At 52.1% G+C, this 19,627-nt stretch overlaps 1 protein-coding gene across 1 annotated transcript in view; it reads left to right on the forward strand.

Annotated features, from left to right (window-relative positions):
• ankrd53 (ankyrin repeat domain 53) overlaps nucleotides 1–18,219 on the forward strand; it is a 20,424-nt gene extending 2,205 nt beyond the window's left edge. Inside the window, exons 2-6 of the mRNA XM_072578201.1 lie at nucleotides 7,743–7,986; nucleotides 8,700–8,899; nucleotides 10,512–10,676; nucleotides 11,364–11,484; nucleotides 16,994–18,219. Coding sequence (XP_072434302.1) covers nucleotides 7,849–7,986; nucleotides 8,700–8,899; nucleotides 10,512–10,676; nucleotides 11,364–11,484; nucleotides 16,994–17,968 — 1,599 coding nt within the window. The 5' untranslated portion in view covers nucleotides 7,743–7,848 and the 3' untranslated portion in view covers nucleotides 17,969–18,219. The remainder of the gene's footprint in view (nucleotides 1–7,742; nucleotides 7,987–8,699; nucleotides 8,900–10,511; nucleotides 10,677–11,363; nucleotides 11,485–16,993) is intronic.
• Nucleotides 18,220–19,627: the final 1,408 nt, after the last annotated feature.

Below are 19,627 nucleotides of genomic sequence, written 5' to 3' on the forward strand. Positions count from 1 at the left end.
CCTCTCCCTGTCCCTGTCCCCCCCCCATCCCAGTCTTTCCCTCTCTCTGTCCCCCAGTCTCTCCCTGTCTCAGTCCCAGTCTCTCCCTCTCTCTGTCCTCAGTCACTCTCTCTCTGTCCCAGTCTCTCCCTCTCTCTGTCCTCAGTCACTCTCTCTCTGTCCCAGTCTCTCCCTCTCTCTCTCCTCGGTCACTCTCTCTCTGTCCCCCAGTCATTTATTGTATCCGTTGCTCCCGATGTGGTCTCCTCTACATTGGGGAGACTGGGTGCCTCCTAGCAGAGCACTTTAGGGAACATCTCCGGGACACCCGCACCAATCAACCAAACCGCCCCGTGGCCCAACATTTCAACTCCCCCTCCCACTCTGCCGAGGACATGGAGGTCCTGGGCCTCCTTCACCGCCGCTCCCTCACCACCAGACGCCTGGAGGAAGAACGCCTCATCTTCCGCCTCGGAACACTTCAACCCCAGGGCATCAATGTGGACTTCAACAGCTTCCTCATTTCCCCTTCCCCCACCTCACCCTAGTTCTAAACTTCCAGCTCAGTAACTGTCCCCATAACTTGTCCGGACTTGTCCTACCTGCCTATCTCCTTTTCCACCTGTCCACTCCACCCTCTCCTCCTTGACCTATCACCTTCATCCCCTCCCCCACTCACCCATTGTACTCTATGCTACTTTCTCCACAACCCACCCTCACCCCCACCCTCACCCTCATCCTCACCCCCAACCCCACCCCCACCCCCACTCCCCACCCCCACCCTCACCCCCACCCCCACCCTCACCCTCACCCCCCACCCTCACCCTCACCCTCACCCTCACCCTCCTCCTCCTCTAGCTTATCTCTCCACGCTTCAGGCTCACTGCCTTTATTCCTGATGAAGGGCTTTTGCCCGAAACATTGATTTCGTAGCTCCTCGGATGCTGCCTGAACTGCTGTGCTCTTCCAGCACCACTATCCAGAATCTCCCTCTCTGTTCCCCAGTCTCTCCCTCTCTCTGTCCTCATTCAGTCTCTCTCTGTCCCTCAGTCTCTCCCTCTCTCTGTCCCCAGTGTCTCCTCTCTCTGTCCCAGTCTTTCCCTCTCTGTTCCCCAGTCTCTCCCTCTCTCTGTTCCCCAGTCTCTCCCTCTCTCTGTCCCCAGTCTCTCCCTCTCTCTGTCCCCTGTCTCTATCCCTCTCTCTGTCCGCAGATCCTCTCTCTCTATCCCTAGTCTCACCCTCCCTGACCCCAGTCTCTTTCTCTCTGTGTCCCCCAGTCTCTCCCTCTCTCTGTCCCCCAGTCTCTCCCTCTCTCTGTCCCCCAGTCTCTCCCTCTCTCTGTCCCCAGTCTCTCCCTCTCTCTGTCCCCCAGTCTCTCCCTCTCTCTGTCCCCAGTCTCTCCCTCTCTCTGTCCCCCAGTCTCTCCCTCTCTCTGTCCCAGTCTCTCCCTCTCTCTCCCCGTCTCTCCCTCTCTCTGTCCCCAGTCTCTCTCTCTCTCTCTCCCCCAGTCTCTCCCTCTCTCTGTCCCCCAGTCTCTCCCTCTCTCTGTCCCCAGTCTCTCTCTCTCTCTCTCCCCCAGTCTCTCCCTCTCTCTGTCCCCAGTCTCTCCCTCTCTCTCCCCCAGTCTCTCCCTCTCTCTGTCCCCAGTCTCTCTCTCTCTCTGTCCCGTCTTTCTCCCCCTCTCGCCCCCAGTCTATCCCTCTCTCTCTCGCTGCCAGTCTCTCTCTCAGTCCCCTCCCCTCCTCTCCCCCCTCCCCATCCTCTCCTCCCTCCCCATCCTCTCCTCCCTCCCCTCCCATCCCCCTCTCTGCCCCTTCCCCCTCTCTCTCCCTCCCCTCCTCCTTCCCCTATCTCTCCCCCCTTCCTTCCCCTATCTCTCCCCCTCCCACTCATCTCCCCACCTCTCCATCCCTCCTCTTTCCCTCCCCATCTCTCCCTCCCCATCTCTCCCCCACCCCTCCCCCATCTCTCCCTACCCATCCCCTCCCCCATCTCTCCCCATCCCTCCCCCATCTCTCCCCCACCCATCCCCCTCTCCCTCCCCTCCCCCATCTCTCCCCCACCTCTCCCCATCTCTCCCCAATCCTCCCCACCCCACCACACCACACCCCACCCCACCTCACCCCACCCCACCCCACCCCACCTCACCTCACCCCACCTCACCTCTCCCCCACACCACACCACCTCTCCCCCACCTCTCCTCCACTCTCCCCCACCCCTCCCCTTCTCTCCCCCACCCCTCCCCATCTCTCCCCCACCCCTCCCCCACCCCTCCCCCACCTCTCCCCCTCTCTCCCCCACCCCTCCCCTCCCCCATCTCTCCCCACCCCATCTCTCCCCCACCCCTCCCCTTCTCTCCCCCACCCCTCCCCATCTCTCCCCCACCCCTCCCCCACCCCTCCCCCACCCCTCCCCCACCTCTCCCCCTCTCTCCCCCACCCCTCCCCCATCTCTCCCCCACCCATCCCCTCCCCCATCTCTCCCCATCCCTCCCCCATCTCTCCCCCACCCATCCCCTCTCCCTCCCCTCCCCCATCTCTCCCCCTCTCTCCCCCACCCCTCCCCATCTCTCCCCCACCCCTCCCCTTCTCTCCCCCACCCCTCCCCTTCTCTCCCCCACCCCTCCCCTTCTCTCCCCCACCCCTCCCCTTCTCTCCCCCCTCCTTTTCCCTCTACTCTCCCATCTGTACTCCCCTCCCCGTCCCCTCTCTCACCTTCCCCTCTCTCCCCTCCCCTTTCTCCCCTCCCCCTTCTCCCCTCCCTACCACACTCTTCTCCTCCCTCCTTCCTTCCCCTTCTCCTTCCCTCTACCCTCCCCCCTCTTCTCGTTGCACTCCTCCATCCCTCCACTCCTCTCCCCCTTCTTCTTCTCCTCTCTCCATCCCCTTCTCCTCCCCATCCCATTCACCCTCTCTCAACTCCTCCACCCCATCCCATCATTTCCCCCTCCCCTCCCCCTCCCCTCCCCCTCCCCTCCCCCTTCCCTCCTCCCCCTCCCCTCCTCCCCCTCCCCTCCTCCCCCTCCCCTCCCCTCCTCCACCTCCCCTCCCCTCCTCCCCCTCCCCTCCTCCCCCTCCCCTCCCCTCCTCCCCCTCCCCTCCCCTCCTCCACCTCCCCTCCCCTCCTCCCCCTCCCCTCCCCTCCTCCCCCTCCCCTCCTCCCCCTCCCCTCCCCTCCTCCCCCTCCCCTCCCCTCCTCCCTCTCCCTCTCCCCTCTCCCTCTCCCTCTCCCTCTCCCTCTCCCTTTCCCTTCCCCTTCCCTCCCACTCTCCCCTCCCCCTTCCCTCCCACTCTCCCCTCCCCCTTCCCTCCCACTCTCCCCTCCCCCTTCCCTCCCACTCTCCCCACTTCTCTTCCTTCTCCTCCCCCCTCCACTTCTCCCCCTTCCCTCCTCCCTTCTTCCTTTCCATCTCCCCTTCCTTCCTGTCTCCCCCATACCCTCCTCTCTGCCCCCTCGGCTCCCGTCCTCTCCTCTCTCCTTATCCCCTCCTCTGCCCCTCTCCTCCTCTGTGCCCATCCTGTCTCCCGCATCCCTCGCCCTCCCCTTCCCCCTTCTCCCTTCTCCCCTCCCCTCTTTTCCCACCCCCACCCTTTACTCCTCTCCTGTCTCCCTCCCCTCCTCTCGCCCCGTCCACTCCCCTCTCCTCTTCTCCCTGTGCACTCACCTCTCCTCCTCTCCCCCTTTCCTCTCCTCTCCCCCTTTCCTCCCCTTCCCCCCTCCCCTCCCCCTCCCCTCCCCCTCCCCTCCCCCCTCCCTCTCCCTCTCCCTCCCCCCTCTCCTCCTCCCCTTCCCCTTCCTCTCCACCTCCACCTCCCCCCCTCCCTCCCCCCTCCCCCGCCTCCTCCGCTTCTCCCTTCCCCTACCCCTTCCCCACCCCCCTCCCCTTCACCCCTTCCCAGTACCTCCACTCCCCTTCATCCCCTCCCCTGCCCCGTTCCCCTATACTTCCCCTTCTGCCTCCCCTCCAACACTCCCCTCCATCCTCCCCTCCTCACTTCCCCTCTCCCCCTTCCTCTCCTCCTCTCCTTCCCCTCCTCTTCCACCCTCGCCTCCTCCCCTCCTCTCCTCCTCCTCCTCCACCTCACCCTCCCCTTCCCCCTCACCCTCCCCTTTCCTCCACCTCCCCCCTCTCCCTCTCCCTCCCTAGCCCTGCCCTCTCCGCTTCACTTCCCCCTTGCACTCCCCTTCCCTTCTCGTAACCCTCACCCCACCTTACCCCTCCTTTACCCTCCCTACTCCATCCCCCTTCCCCTGCCCTTCCCTCTCCCCAGCCCGCTCAACCACCATCTCCCCCTTCCCAGACCCCTCCACTTCTCACTTCCCCTACCCCTGCCCCTCTCCCTCCCCAATCCCCTCACTTTCTCATCCTCTCCCTTCCCCTCCAACACTCCTGTCCCCATCCCCATCCCCCCCCCTCCCTCTCCGCCAACCCCTCCCATTCCCCATTCCCCCTTCCCCCTCCCATTCCTCCCTCTTCCCATTTCCCTCCCCGTTCCCTCATCCTTTCCTCCCCCTCCCCCTCCCCCTCCCTCTTCCACTCCCCCTCCCTCTCCCACTCCCTCACCCTTCCCCCCTTCTCCGCCTACACGTCCTCCCCCTCCCCCTCCCCCTCCCACTCCCCTCCCCCGCCCTCACTCCCTCCCCACCCTCCCTGTTCTGATCTGCATGTTGTTGTTTACTGTCTCCATAGAGACACACTCGCGTCTGTTCTAGTTAAAGGGATCAGCAAATGCTGCTGGATTCATCAATTCAGGTCGGCCAACAGGGGGAGGGGGCAACAGGGGGAGGGGAGGCAATAAGAGAGAGAGGGAGCAACAGGGGGGCAATGTTGGAGAGTGCGGACTACAGAGGGAGTGAGAGGAGGGGCAACAGAGGGGAGGGGGGCAGCAGGGAGAGGGAGTATTACAGAGTGAGAGAGATGGGGCAACTGCTGGGGGCATCAGGGGAGGGGGCAATGGGGGAGAGGGGGGCAGAAGAGGGCGGTAGAGAGAGCAGAGGAGGTAGAGAATGAGAGAGAGAGAGAGAGGGTGGGAAGGTAACTAAAGGAAATAAATATGTGGACGATGTAAAAAGGGAGATGAGAGGTAGGGAACAAAGTAAAGCCTTGGAATTTTGTTCATTCTCTCACACGTGTCCCAGTGCCCAGCTCAAACATTTTTAATAATAGCTTCTAACATCTTTCAGTGAAAATGTTAAACTAACCTTCACATTCTGCACAAATGATCCAGACGAAGAAACTGAGGGCGTTGTTGCTAAGTTTGAGGATGACACAAAGGTTGGCGGGGGGGGGCGCGTGGACAGGTAGTGTTGAGGAACCAGGGAGGCTGCAGAATGAATTAGACAGATTTAGAGGGCTATGGGTCGAGAGTGCGGTGTTGGAAAAGCTCAGCAGGTCAGGCAGCATCTGAGGAGCAGGAAAATCAACGTTTCGGGCAAAAGCTCTTCATCAGGAATTATGCGTGAAACATTGATTCTCCTGCTCCTTGGATGCTGCCTGACCTGCTGTGCTTTTCCAGCACCACACTGTCTAATCTCCAGCATCTGTCATCCTCACTTTCGTTTGGAGGGATTTGGGCCAAATGCAGACAAGTGGAGCTAGATTATTTTGGGAACTCCGGTCAGTGTGCATATGTTGAAGCAGAGGGTCTGTTTCTGTGCTGTATGACTCTATTAGAGGCTAGGAGAGCGGGCAAAGACGTGGCAGATGGAATACAGTGTGGGAAAGTGTCAGGTTTGGTTGGAAAAATAGAGGCATAGACTATTTTCTAAACAGGAAAGGGTTTCAGAAATCTGATGCACAAAGGCGTTCTAGTTCAGGATTCTCTTAATGTTAGTATCCAGGTTCATTCAGTAGTGAGGAGGCCAAATGCAATGTTAGCACTTATCTTGAGAGGGCTAGAATACAAGAGCAGGAATGTACTGTTGAGGCTATATAAGGCATTTGTATTATTATGTGCAATTGTGGGTGCTTTATCAAAGGAAGGATGTGTTGGCCTTGGAGGGGGTCCAGAGGAGGTTTACAAGAATAATACTGGGAGTGAAGGGTTTATCATATGAGGAGTGGTTGAGGACTCTGGGTCTGTACTCGATGGGGTTTAGAAGGGTGGGGGTGGGGTTCTTATTGAAACTTACAGAATACTGAGAGGCCTGGTCAGAGTGGACGTGGAGCAGATGTTTCCACTAGTGGGAGTGACTAGGACCCCAGGGCACAGCTTCAGAGTGAAGGGACGACCCTTTCGAACTGAGGTGAGGAGGAATGTCTTCAGCCAGAGGGTGGGGAATCTGTGGAACTCATTGCCACAGAGGGCTGGGGAGGGCAAGTCATTGAGTGTGTTTACAACAGAAATGGGTAGGCTCTTGATTAGTAAGGGGGTCAAGGGTTACAGGGAGAATGCATCAGCCAGGATCCGATGGTGGAGCAGACTGGATGGGATGAATGGCCTAATTCTGTATCTTCTGGTCTTATGGTCAGTCTGTCATCTCCCACTTTCTGTCTCCCTCCATTATTTGATAAACAGGTTACATTCGCTATTTTCCAAACTAGTGGAACTCTGCCTGAATCTGGGGAAGTTTGGAGAAATGAAACCAAACTCACCAGCCCCTCGTTTTCGGAGCGTGGGATTGAAGCCCATCAGGACTCTGTCTCTTGTCAGTGCACACGTGGTTTGGTTTTGTCACTCCCTGATTTCCCTTATTGCAGTTCTGGGAAGTTATCATCTATAGTGAATTCTGATTAAAATTATTTGTTAATTCATCTACGATCTCCTTATTTTCCATCATTCATTCCCCAAACTCACTTTCGAAAGAGCCAATGCTCACTCTAGAGCTTTTCTTTTTAAGACAGCTATAGAAATCCTTTTTGTGTGTCTTTATATTTCCAATTTTATTCAGTTCTGCGTCTCATTGACATTTCTGCAGGAGTTCCTCGGGGTAGTGTCCTTGGCCCAATTATCTTCAGTTGCTTCCTCAATGACCTTCCCACCATTATAAGGTCAGCAGTGGAAGTTTCATTGATTAAAATTTCCCATGATTGTCACGATAAAATTCTGACAAACTCCCAACATTTCTCACTTTATGTTACATCTTACTGTGTGATTACTATTAAAGGTCCTGAACACTCCCACAAGTGACTTCTTGCCTTTATAATTTCTCATCTTCTCACAAACTGCTTCTATGCCCAACTTTCCTGAATTTGACATTCCTCTCAATTGTGTTAATGCCATGATGAATTAACAGAACCACCTTTTCTTAGCTCCCTGTCCCTTCCTAAATACCATTTTCCCTTCAAATGAGGTAAGGTTAAGGTGGTTAGGCCCTGTATCCATCAGAATATAGAAGAAAGATAGGAGACCTTATCGAAACAGATAAAATCCTTTGTGGGTTTGTGAGACAGAGGGCATAATCTCAGAATAAGGGGTTGCACATTGAAGACAGCGATGGTGAAGATTTCTTCTCTCAGAAGGGAGTGAATCTGTGGAGTTCTTTACCGCAGAGGGGCTGTTGAGGCTGGGTCATTTAGTCTATCCGAGGCTGAGACAGACCGATTTATAATCAGTGAGGGAGTGAAGGGTTGTAGGGAAAAGATAGGAAGCAGAGTTGAGGCGTATTAGGTCAGCCATGATTTCATTTAATGGGCTGAATGGCCAACTTCAGCCCTCTCTGTCTTATGGTTTTATAGACTGTCTCTCTCTCTCCCCGTCCTGGAACCCTCAGCATGTCTGTTTCTCCTCCCCCCCCCCCCCCCCCCCCGGCTCCATGTGCAGGTTGGGTTCGGAGTAGGTATGGTCCTGGTGGCAGGGCGGTGTTAGTGTGGTGTGGGCCATCGTTCCCGTCCTTGGTGACTACGCGAGGTGCCTGAATGGAATCACCATGACGACGGGCCGAGTGAAGAAATGGAATCGTGAGGCACTGCTGGGAGATGAGCTGATGGCTGCCACAGTGGGTGATGTCAATTGGCTGCGACTGAGTCTCAACAAGGCAAAAGGCAAGGTCGCAGTGGATCAGAATGTGAGTCACACTCAGACAGCATTCTTATTGATGCAGAGATTCACCTGCAATATCTTCACATCCCAAACACTCCAAAACACCTCCAAGACAGCACAGGGTTAGATACAGGGTAAAGCTCCCTCCACACTGTCCCCATGAAACACTCCCAGGATAGGGACAGCACAGGGTTAGATACAGAGTAAAGATCCCTCTACACTGTCCCCATCAAACACTCCCAGGACAGGGACAGCACGGGGTTGGATACAGAGTAAAGCTCCCTCTACACTGTCCCCATCAAACACTCCCAGGACAGGGACAGCACGGGGTTAGATACAGAGTAAAGCCCCCTCTACACTGTTCCCATCAAACACTCCCAGGACAGGGACAGCACTGGGTTAGATACAGAGTAAAGCTCCCTCTACACTGTCCCCATCAAACACTCCCAGGACAGGGACAGCACAGGGTTAGATACAGAGTAAAGCTCCCTCTACACTGTCCCCATCGAACCCTCCCAGGACAGGGACAGCACTGGGTTAGATACAGAGTAAAGCTCCCTCTACACTGTCCCCATCAAACACTCCCAGGACAGGGACAGCACGGGGTTAGATACAGGGTAAAGCTTTGTACTCTCTGTGATATTTTACTACGCTGTCACATTCTGTGCATGTAGTTTTGTGTTGACTCTGAAGGCTGTAACTCTGTGTTGTCTCTCCCTCTGCCCCTCCCTGTGTTAGGGTTACAATGCGGTTCACTTGGCTGCTCTGAATGGGAGGCTGGAGTGTCTGAAGATGCTGGTGGAGGATTACCAGATGGATGTGAATCTGGCCAACCCATTGGGATGGAGCCCCATCCATCTGATCCTTAACAAGGAATGCCAGTTCCGAGCACTGAAATGCCTGCAGTATCTGCTCCAAATTGGGGCAGATCCAAATGTGTAGGTGCCATTGTTAACTTCACTATATTGCCGCTTCCCATGGATAAGTGGGAGTAATCATTGATCCAGTTATCCTTTTATCACCATGGTGACCGCACTGTGTGAGGGACGAGATGCTTTTATGCATCAATACATACGCTGAGGAGTTGCGAGCCGAATGGTGACGTAGCAAGGATTGAGAACTTGAGACCCCATCCAGTACTCCAGAAACAGGGGTTCTGAAATCCACCACAGCCCCAAGAGGAATTTAAATTCAGTTAATTAGATCATCACCTCCAGTGGAGTCATAGAGATGTACAGCATGGACATAGACTCTTCGATCCAACCTGTCCAGGCCGAACAGATATCCTAATCTAGTCGAGTCCCACCTGCCAGCACCTGGCCCATATCCCTCCAAACCCTTCCTATTCATATACCCATCCAAATGCCTCTTAAATGTTGCAATTGTACCAGCCTCCACCACATCCTCTGGCAGCTCATTCCATACACGTACCACCCTCTGCGTGAAAAAGTTGCCCCTTAGGTCTCTTTTATATCTTTCCCCTCTCACCCTAAACCTATGCCCTCTAGTTCTGGACTCCCCGACCCCAGGGAAAAGACTTTGTTTATCCTATCCATGCCCCTCATGATCTTAAAAACCTGTATAAGGTAACCCCTCTATTCAACCTCTCCCTATAGCTCCAATCCTCCAATATCTTTGTAAATCTTTTCTGAACCCTTTCAAGTTTCACAACGTCTTTTTGATAGGAAGGAGACCAGAATTGCACGCAATATTCCAACAGTGGCCTAACTAATGTCCTGTACAGCTGCAACATGACCTCCCAACTCCTGTACTCAATACTCTGACTAATAAAGAAAAGCATACCAAACACCTTCTTCACTATCCTATCTACCTGCGACTCCACTTTCAAGGAGCTATGAACCTGCACTCCAAGGTCTCTTTGTTCAGCAACACTCTCTAGGACCTTACCATTAAGTGTATAAGTCCCGCTAAGACTTGCTTTCCCAAAATGTAGTACCTCACATTTATCTGAATTAAACTCCATCTGCCACTCCTCAGCCCAGTAATAATGATTAAACCATCACCATGGAAGTTCTGCCTCACTTCAGTCTTCGACAATCAACCGCTAATTCAGGGAAGATATCCCCTTGTTCTAGACCAATGCATAAGTGGTGAATGTTTCATCTGTGCCCAGTCTATCACGCCCTGTGAGATTGTTGTGAATATGAGAGAAGTCACCTCCCATTCTTGAAACTAGATATGACAGGCCCAGTTTTCTCAACCTCTCCTCCATCACAGAAACTTGACTCTCCATCTCACACAAGTTTCCCTGTCTTTGTAGGGTTTCCAAAAGATAACTACTTTCTAGCTCGCTTCTATGTTCCATTGGGTTAATCCAAATGACTCTCCTCGATCTGATCGAACCTTCATGGGACAGTGTACACGGTGGGGGGGTAGGGGGGATTAAATGGGTGTAGAGTGTGTGATGCGGGGTGGAGAGTGAACATGTTGAAGAACAGAGCTGAAGCCATGAAATGGCATCCTTGTTTTATTTTTAACTTGTGCTGTAAATTATTTCCCAGCATTTTTTTCTTCTGCCTTGCTATTTAGTCAAACAAACGAAGGGTTGACCCCACTTCACCAGGCAGCTGAAGTTGGGTTACTTGATTGTGTCATGGCTTTGGTAGCAGCTGGAGCTGACGTGAAGGCTAAAGACTCCAGGGGACACAGACCAATTGACTTGGCCAAGGTCTATGGGCATCGTCAATGTGCAAGGTTGGTTCATTCCTCTGTCGAACATGACATCACACTGAAACATCTGTTCATGGACATTATATTGTCCCTAGTTGCCCCTTGAGAAGGTGGGGGTGAGCTGCCTTCTTGAACCGCTGCAGTTCATGTGTTGAGGCAATGCCCTGAGGGAGGGAACTCCAGGATTTTAACAGAGTGACAGTGAAGGAACAGTGGTATATTTCCAAGTCAGGATGGTGAGTGGCTTGGAGGGGAGCTTGAATCATAGAATCCTTACAGTGTGGAAACAGGCCATTCGGCCCATTGAGTCCACACTGAATCTCTGAAAGGCACCCCACCCAGACCAGCGAGCCCCCACCCCCGCCTCCCTATCCCTGTAACCCTGCATTTCCCATGGCTAATCCACCTAGCATTCACATTCTTGGACACTATGAGATAATTTTGCAGGGCCAATCCACCCTAACTTGCACATCTTTTGGACTGTTGGGGGGAAACTGAAGCACCCTTGATAGATTCCTACATTGCAAATTATATCACCTCGAAAGGACTCCATTGGTTGCAACGCACTGTGGGGCGCACTGAGGTTGAGAAAGGCGCTATAAAAATGCAGGTTTTTCTATCCTCTTCAACCCAGCTCCTTTTGCTTCCCCCCCCCTTCCATCCATCCACCACCTTTTCCATATATCTCAGTATTCACCTTTGTGCCCTCAGGTATTTGTCCAATGTCATGTGGGAGGTGAGCCAGGCTGAGCTTTTCAAGCAAATGGGGAAGCTGCAGAAACTGAAGCTTGTCCTACTGGACAATGAGAAACAACAGGCTGAAATCCACCAGGTTAGTCACTCGAAGGGGAATGATATTCAACAGTTCCACCTCCCTCACCTTCTAAACCCAAACAGATTGGAATTAACACAATCCTCTGATATCAACACAACCCTCTGATATCAACACAACCCCAGATATAGGTTTGCTCGCTGAGCTGGACGGTTCATTTTCAGACGTTTCGTCACCATAACCTCTTCGGTGAGCCTCCGGATGAACCCTCTGCAGAAAGAGACTCCCCTCATCTCTGTCCTGAAAGGGAAATCCTTACTTTTAAATAATGCCCCCTAGTTCAGGGTTTACCCACAACATCCTTTCCCCGTTCACCTTGTCAGCGTCATTCAGGATCTTATAAACTTCGATCAGGTCACCCCTCACCCTTCTCAGCTCCAACGGGTACAACCACAGTCTGTCCAACCTTTCCTCATAAGAACAGCCTGGGTTCAATGTGATCTTCCCCTTCCAAACAGCCTCCATACATTTACATCCCTCCTTCAATAAAGAGACAAAAGCTGCACACAGGATTTGACGCGTGGTCTCAGCAATTTTTAAATTCATTTATGGGATGGATAACCAGCATTCATTACCCGTGCCAGAGGGCAGTTAAGAGTAAACCATGTTGCTGTGGGTCTGGAGTCACATGTAGGGTCAGACCAGGTAAGGATGGCAGATTCCTTCCCTAAGGGACATTAGTGACACAAATGGGCTTTTTCCTGACAATTAACAACTCTTTTTTTTAAAAATTGAATTCAAATTCCACCATCCGCCATGGCAGGATTTGAACTCAGGTCCTCCAGAACATTCTGAAATAACAGTCTTAGCTTGTTTTTACAGTCCTCTTTCTAAAGTAGGGCAATGGCCCAAAGTAACACATGTAGTCATTTTTAAGAGGGAGAGTAGAGATTAGATTAGATTCCCTACAGTGTGGAAACAAGCCCTTCGGCCCAACAAATCCACACCAACCCTCTGAAAAGTAACCCACCTAGACCCATTCCCCTAACATTATGGACAATTTAGCACGGCCAATCCCCATAACCTGCACATCTTTAGACTGTGGGAGGAAACTGGAGAGAATGTGCAGACACGAGGAGAATGTGCAAACCCCACACAGACATTCGCCCGAGGCTGGAATCGAACCCAGGTCCTGGCGCTGTGAGGCAGCAGTGCTAACCACCGAGTCAGGTGTAGACTACTTTCTAACGGGGAAAGGCTGTGGAATTCTGAAGCACAAAGGGACTTAGGAGTCTTAGGAGGATTCATTTAATGTTGGCATCTAGATTCAGTTGGCAGTTAGCGAGGTAAATGTAATGTTAGCATTTATTTCAAGAGGGCTAGAATACAAGAGCAGGGATGTACTGCTGAGGCTGGATAAGACTCTGGTCAGACCACGTTTGGAATATTTTGAGCTGTTCTGGCCCCGTATCTAAGGGAGGGTAGGTTTTACAATTGGGGGAAGGGTAAATACGATGCTGCAAGACAGGATCTGAGGAGCATAAGTTGGGAGCACAGGCTGTCAGGGAAGGATGTGGTGGAAATGTGGAACTTTTTCAAGGCACAGATACGACGTGTCCTTGATATGTATGTACCTGTCAGGCAGGAAAGAGATGGTCGTGTGAGGGAACCTTGGTTAACGAGGGAGGTTGAATGTCTAGTAAAGAGGAAGAAGGAGGCTTACATAAGGTTGAGGAAACAAGGTTCAGACAGAGCATTGGAGGGATACAGGATAGCCAGAAGGGAGCTGAAGAAAGGGATTAGGAGAGCTAAGAGAGGGCATGAAAAATCTTTGGCGGGTAGGATCAAGGATAACCCCAAGGCATTCTATGCGTATGTGAGAAACATGAGAATGACGAGAACGAGGGTAGGTCCGATCAAGGACAGTAGTCTGTGTATTGAGTCGGAAGAGATAGGAGAGGTCTTGAACAAGTACTTTTCTTCAGTATTTACAAACGAGAGGGACTGTATTGTTGAAGAGGAGAGTGTGAAACGGACTGATAAGCTAGAAGAGATACCTGTTAGGAAGGAAGATGTGTTGGGCATTTTGAAAAACGTGAGGATAGACAAGTCCCCTGGGCCTGACAGGATATATCCTAGGATTTTGTGGGAAGCAAGAGAGGAAATTGCAGAGCCGTTGGCAATGATCTTTTTGTCTTCACTGTCAACGGGGGTGGTGCCAGGGGACTGGAGAGCGGCGAATGTTGTGCCCCTGTTCAAAAAGGGAATAGGGATAACCCCGGGAATTACAGGCCAGTTAGTCTTACTTCAGTGGTAGGCAAAGCAATGGAAAGGGTACTGAGGGATAGGATTTATGAGTATCTGGAAAGACACTGCTTGATTAGGGACAGTCAGCACGGATTTGTGATGGGTTGGTCTTGCCTTACAAGTCTTATTGAATTCTTTGAGGAGGTGACCAAGCATGTGGATGAGGGTAGAGCAGTGGATGTAGTGTACATGGATTTTAGTAAGGCATTTGATAAGGTTCCCCATGGTAGCTTGTGTGGAAAGTCAGGAGGCATGGGATAGTGGGAAATTTGGCCAGTTGGATAGAGAACTGGCTAACCAGTCGAAGTCAGAGAGTGGTGGTAGATGGTAAATATTCAGCCTGGAGCCCAGTTACAAGTGGAGTTCCGCAGGGATCAGTTCTGGGTCCTCTGCTGTTTGTAATTTTTATTAATGACTTAGATGAGGGAGTCGAAGGGTGGGTCAGTAAATTTGCAGACGATACGAAGATTGGTGGAGTTGTGGACAGTGAGGAGGGCTGTTGTCGACTGCAAAGGGACTTAGATATGATGCAGAGCTGGGCTGAGGAGTGGCAGATGGAGTTCAACCCTGTCAAGTGTGAGGTTGTCCATTTTGGAAGGACAAATAAGAATGCAAAATACAGGGTTAACGGTAGGGTTCTTGGTCAGGTGGAGGAGCAGAGGGATCTTGGAGTCTCTGTTCATAGATCTTTTGAAAGTTGCCACTCAGGTGGATAGAGCTTGTAAGAAGGCCCATGGTGTATTAGCGTTCATTAGCAGAGGGATTGAATTCAAGAGTCGTGAAGTGATGTTGCAGCTGTACAGGACCTTGGTAAGGCCACATTTGGAGTACTGTGTGCAGTTCTGGTCGCCTCATTTTAGGAAAGATGTGGAAGCTTTGGAGAGGGTGCAGAGAAGATTTACCAGGATGTTGCCTGGAATGGAGAGTAGGTCGTACGAGGATAGGTTGAGAGTGCTAGGCCTTTTCTCGTTGGAACGGCGAAGGATGAGGGGTGACTTGATAGAGGTTTATAAGATGATCAGGGGAATAGATAAAGTAGACAGTCAAAGACTTTTTCCCCCGGGTACAACAGAGTGTTACAAGGGGACATAAATTTAAGGTGAAGGGTGGAAGATATAGGGGGGATGTCAGGGGTAGGTTCTTTACCCAGAGTGTGGTGGGGGCATGGAATGCGCTGCCTATGGGAGTGGTAGAGTCAGAATCATTGGTGACCTTTAAGCGGCATTTGGATAGGTACATGGATAGGTGCTTAAGCTAGGACAAATGTTTGGCACAACATCGTGGGCCGAAGGGCCTGTTCTGTGCTGTATTGTTCTATGTTCTATGAAGGGTGTGCTGGCATTGGAGGGAGTCGAGAGATTTACAAGAATGATCCCGGGAATTAAGGGCCTGTTATATGAGGAGTGGTTGAGGACTCTGATCTATGCTCAGAGTTTAGATGGATAAGCGGAAGATCCAACTGAAACTTCCAGAATACTGAGAGGCCTGGACAGAGTGGATGTGGAGAAGATGTTTCCATGGGTGGGAGAGACTAGGACCTGAGGGCACAGCCTCAGAGTGAAGGGACGACCCTTTCGAACTGAGATGAGGAGGAATGTCTTCAGCCAGAGGGTGGGGAATCTGTGGAACTCATTGCCACAGAGGGCTGGGGAGGGCAAGTCATTGAGTGTGTTTAAGACAGAGATAGATAGGGTCTTGATGAGTAAGGGGGTCAAGGGTTACAGGGAGAAGGCAGGAGAATGGGATTGAGAGAGATATGAGCTATGATCAAATGGTGGAGCAGACTGGATGGGCCGAATGGCCTAATTCTGCTCCTGAGTTTTATGGTCTGCATTACTGCTGACAAGATTTATAATTCAATTCCACCATCTGCCATGACTGGATTTGATCCTGTGTCCCAGAGCATTAACTTGGGTCTGTAGATTACTGATCTGGTAATATTATCACACACTCCTGTCTCCACACTGCTGCAGTTTTAACCCTTCCAAATATTGGAAACCAAAGCAACAGCAGGCCATTTGGCCCTTCAAACCTGCTCCACCATTCTATCTGATCGTGGCTGATGATCCAACTCCTTCCCCTGTTCCTGCTTCCTCCCCATATCCTTTGATCCCTTAATGAGCTGCCAGAGGAAGTGGTGGAGTCTGGTACAACTACAACATTTAAAAGGCATCTGGATGGGTATATGAATAGGAAGGGTTTTGAGGGATATGGGCCAAGTGCTGGCAAATGGGACTAGATTAGGTTGGGATATCTGGATGAGTTGGACCGAAGGGTCTGTTTCCGTGCTGTACATCTCTATGACTCTAAAGATATCTAATTCCTTCTTACCACCATTCAGTGTTTTGGCCCTAACTGCTTGCAGTGGTAGGGAATTCCCCAGGCTCCCCACTCTCAGGGTGAAGACATTTCTCCTCATCTCAATCCAAAACGGTGTACCCTGTATCTTTAGCCAGTGACCCCTGGTTCTGGACATCCCGGTCATTGGCAACATCCTTACAATTAAATACTTGACGAAGTAACATTGCCGTGGTCCCATCGGGCTGCGCTCTCTCTCATTGGAGAACCTGGTGAGGTGAACGTCGGGTGGGTGGGGGGGGCGAAGATGGGTAGGTAGGAGCTTCGTGGTAACCTCCGTTGTGGATCTGCCCCGTGGCAGTGCCACTCTGCATCACAAAACATAAGAACAAGGAGCAGGAATAGGCCATCGGACCCCTCGAATCTAATCCACCATTCAATACAATCATGGCTGATCTTTTCATGGACTCAGCTCCACTTACCCACCCACTCACTGTAAACCTTAATTCCGTTACTGTTCAAAAACAACCTACCTTAGCTTTAAAAATGTTTACTGAAATAATGTCAACTACTTTGCTGGGCAAAGAGTTCTACAGATTCAACAATCCTCTGGGTGAAGAACTTCCTTCTTAGTTCAGTCCTAAACCTGCTTGCATTAATCTTGAGTCTCTACCCTCTTGTCCTAGCTTCACCCACCAGTGGAAACATCCGATCTACCTCTCCCTTATGTATGCCCTTCGTAATTTTATGAAACCAGTCCCCTAGTCCACTCAGTAAAGCGCTTGACCATCTCTCAATGAAAGGTTTGCCTGTAACAGACAACCGAGTCAAACAAAAAACTCGCAGCAGTTCCTTCCAGCTCCCCACCACCTTCCCAACTGCACGGTGCGTGTCAGTAGATAATGTTCGCTTTGACTAAAATTCACTAGATTGGTAAGAGTTGCTGGTGGTTATGTTGCTGTAGGGAGAGATGGAATCCATTGCTGATGAATCCTTCAGACTGTGGCTGGACAGGAAGCAACTCGCCAACGTTCTGAGGCTATCGAGCAGCTTTATCAAACCGCGGCAGACAGCGGCCGATCACGTGACCAGTCAGCTGAGGGAGTCGGTGAAGGTCGAAGGGAGGGCCAGCGACTGGGACAGTTACCAACTGGTGCCCTTCACCAAACCGACAGGGCCTTGCCATTCCAGGGAGAGGGGAATGGAAAGCGCCCAGGACTGGAAGAAGAGAAAGGCCCACCCAGTTCCAGACCCGAAAAGCAGGACCTGCTCCACCTTCCGCCAGGGTGTGTGCCGGCCAAAGCCAGTTTGGAACCCCAGCACCAATCTCTCTTCGCCGCCCACGGCTGACACCTCCAGACGGCAAGGGGGCGATCAGCAGCTCAACATGAACCTAACGCTGCAGCAGCATGACTTTGGGATCTTGTACAAGTTGACGCGGAGCCAGCACGGCCAGCACATGCTGAAAACCAAGGTTGGCCATAAGACCTGGCCGTTACCCAGCCTGCCCCTGGACACGATCAAGCAACAACTGTTCCCCCATTGCGTTTACCATCGAATACGGATTCCTGAGGAATTCATGGCGGTCGACGTCCTCAGACTTCCCAAGAAGGGACACGTGGTCAAGGACAAGGCTGAGATAGACATGTGCCTGAGAGAGTGGGTGGAGCCAGACACGTGGCACACCACGTGTTCACACTGTACCCACCCAACGGGGTCACCCAGCCCCACAGCGAGGACCAGGACAGTGAAACTCTCACACCACCGTGACTTACTCCGAATGACCACAGGATGCTACGGCATCAAACCCACCAAGAGAGACGGCACTCGCTCGGCCCAGTCAGACTCCCAGTCTGAAGACAACAGCTCCACGGTACAGGGTGGGAGTGCTGCCCAGTCTCAGGAGGAGCGACACCACATAGAGCCCTGTAATCTCTGAGGGGGAACATAAACCACCCAGTACCATGAGTCAGAACAGAGTGAGAACTTCTTCCTCCACCGCATGTTCACTTCTGCTATGGGGGAATCTCATGACACATGTAACCTTCCAACCAACGTCCCATACTCCCCACCCCCCATCACATACTCTATTCCCATTTAATCCCCATCTCACAGGCCCATGTCCACACTCCCCCCATCACTCACTCTACTCCCATTTAATCCCCCTCCCACAGCCCCCCGTGTCCACACTGCCCCCCAATCACACACTCTACACCCATTTAATCCCCTTCCCACAGCCCCATGTCCACACTCCCCCCATCACACACTCTACACCCATTTAAACCACCTCCCACAGCCCTGTGTTCACATTGCCTCCCCCATCACATACTCTACACCCATTTAATCCCCCTCCCACAGCCCACCCTGTGTCCAGACTCCTCCCCCCATCACACACTCTACACCCATTTACTCCCCCTCCTAGAGCTCCCAGCCCCGTGTCCACACTCTCCCCCACAATCACACTCTACACCCATTTAATCCCCCTCCCACAGCCCCCCCCCCGTGTCCACACTCCCCCCATCACACACTCTACACCCATTTAATCCCCCTCCCACAGCCCCCCCGTGTCCACACTCTCCCCCACAATCACACTCTACACCCATTTAATCCCCCTCCCACAGCCCCCTGTGTACACTCTATATGAAACAGTCCAAGTGTCAGCATCTCCAAGGGGATATTGAGATTCCTCCAGGTTTATTCAGGCCCCAAATCTGAAAGCAGTGGAGCGGTCAGCATCAGGGAGTCAGAACGTTTGCAGTGTTCGAGCACACTCTCTGTGGTGAACTGAAACACTCAGAGTTTATAAACCTACAGGACATTCCCATCAGTTCTTCTTAGTAGAATCTGTGCAACTGCAGTCTGTCCCCTTTCTGGGAACACTCCGTACAGCACGCATTCTTAAAGATGGCAGTTTTCCTGAATTCCTTCAGATCCCAATGGGATATGATCATGTGACTGGACTCACGATGAGACACAGAGTCCAGGAAATTTAAATTCCGTTAAGTCCATCTGGAACTTGGAGGAACAAAGCTGACTTCAGTGAGCATGAAGTGACAGGTTAGTGTGAAAATCCATCTGCTTTGCTGACATTGCCTGTGGAGGGAAAGCTGCCATTTTTAAACAGTGTGGCCAAAGCCCACAATCTCCTCAAGTAACTCAAGTTCCATGGTGGTTCAGACTCGGCCACAGGACGGGGGATCACCGGCAGATGCAGGCCAAGCCTGAATCAATGAACTGAAAATATAAATCATTGGCTGGTTTCAGTGGCAAGGTAAAGTTAGCCAGAGTTGCTTCGCTGGTTAGCTTTGTGTTAATCCCTGAACACTGTTGGTAGGGCCTCTCCGAATGGAGCAGTTTGCTGCCACCTTAAATAAATAGCCACCCCCCCCCCCTCAAATGTAGAAAATTACAGCAGTGGTGGCCATTCAGCCCCTCCCCCTCCCAATCTATGCTGGTCAAAAGGAGAGCCATCCCACTTTCCAGCATTTGTTCCACAGCCCTGTAAGTGTGTATTCAAGTGTACATGGAGGACTTTTTAAAATAGAGCAAGATCTCCCTTTCAGAATGAGTCCAAACCAGTACTACCCTCTGGGCGAAA

This window comes from Chiloscyllium punctatum, chromosome 1, assembly GCF_047496795.1.
Source record: "Chiloscyllium punctatum isolate Juve2018m chromosome 1, sChiPun1.3, whole genome shotgun sequence".
Classification (NCBI taxonomy): Eukaryota; Metazoa; Chordata; class Chondrichthyes; order Orectolobiformes; family Hemiscylliidae; genus Chiloscyllium; species Chiloscyllium punctatum.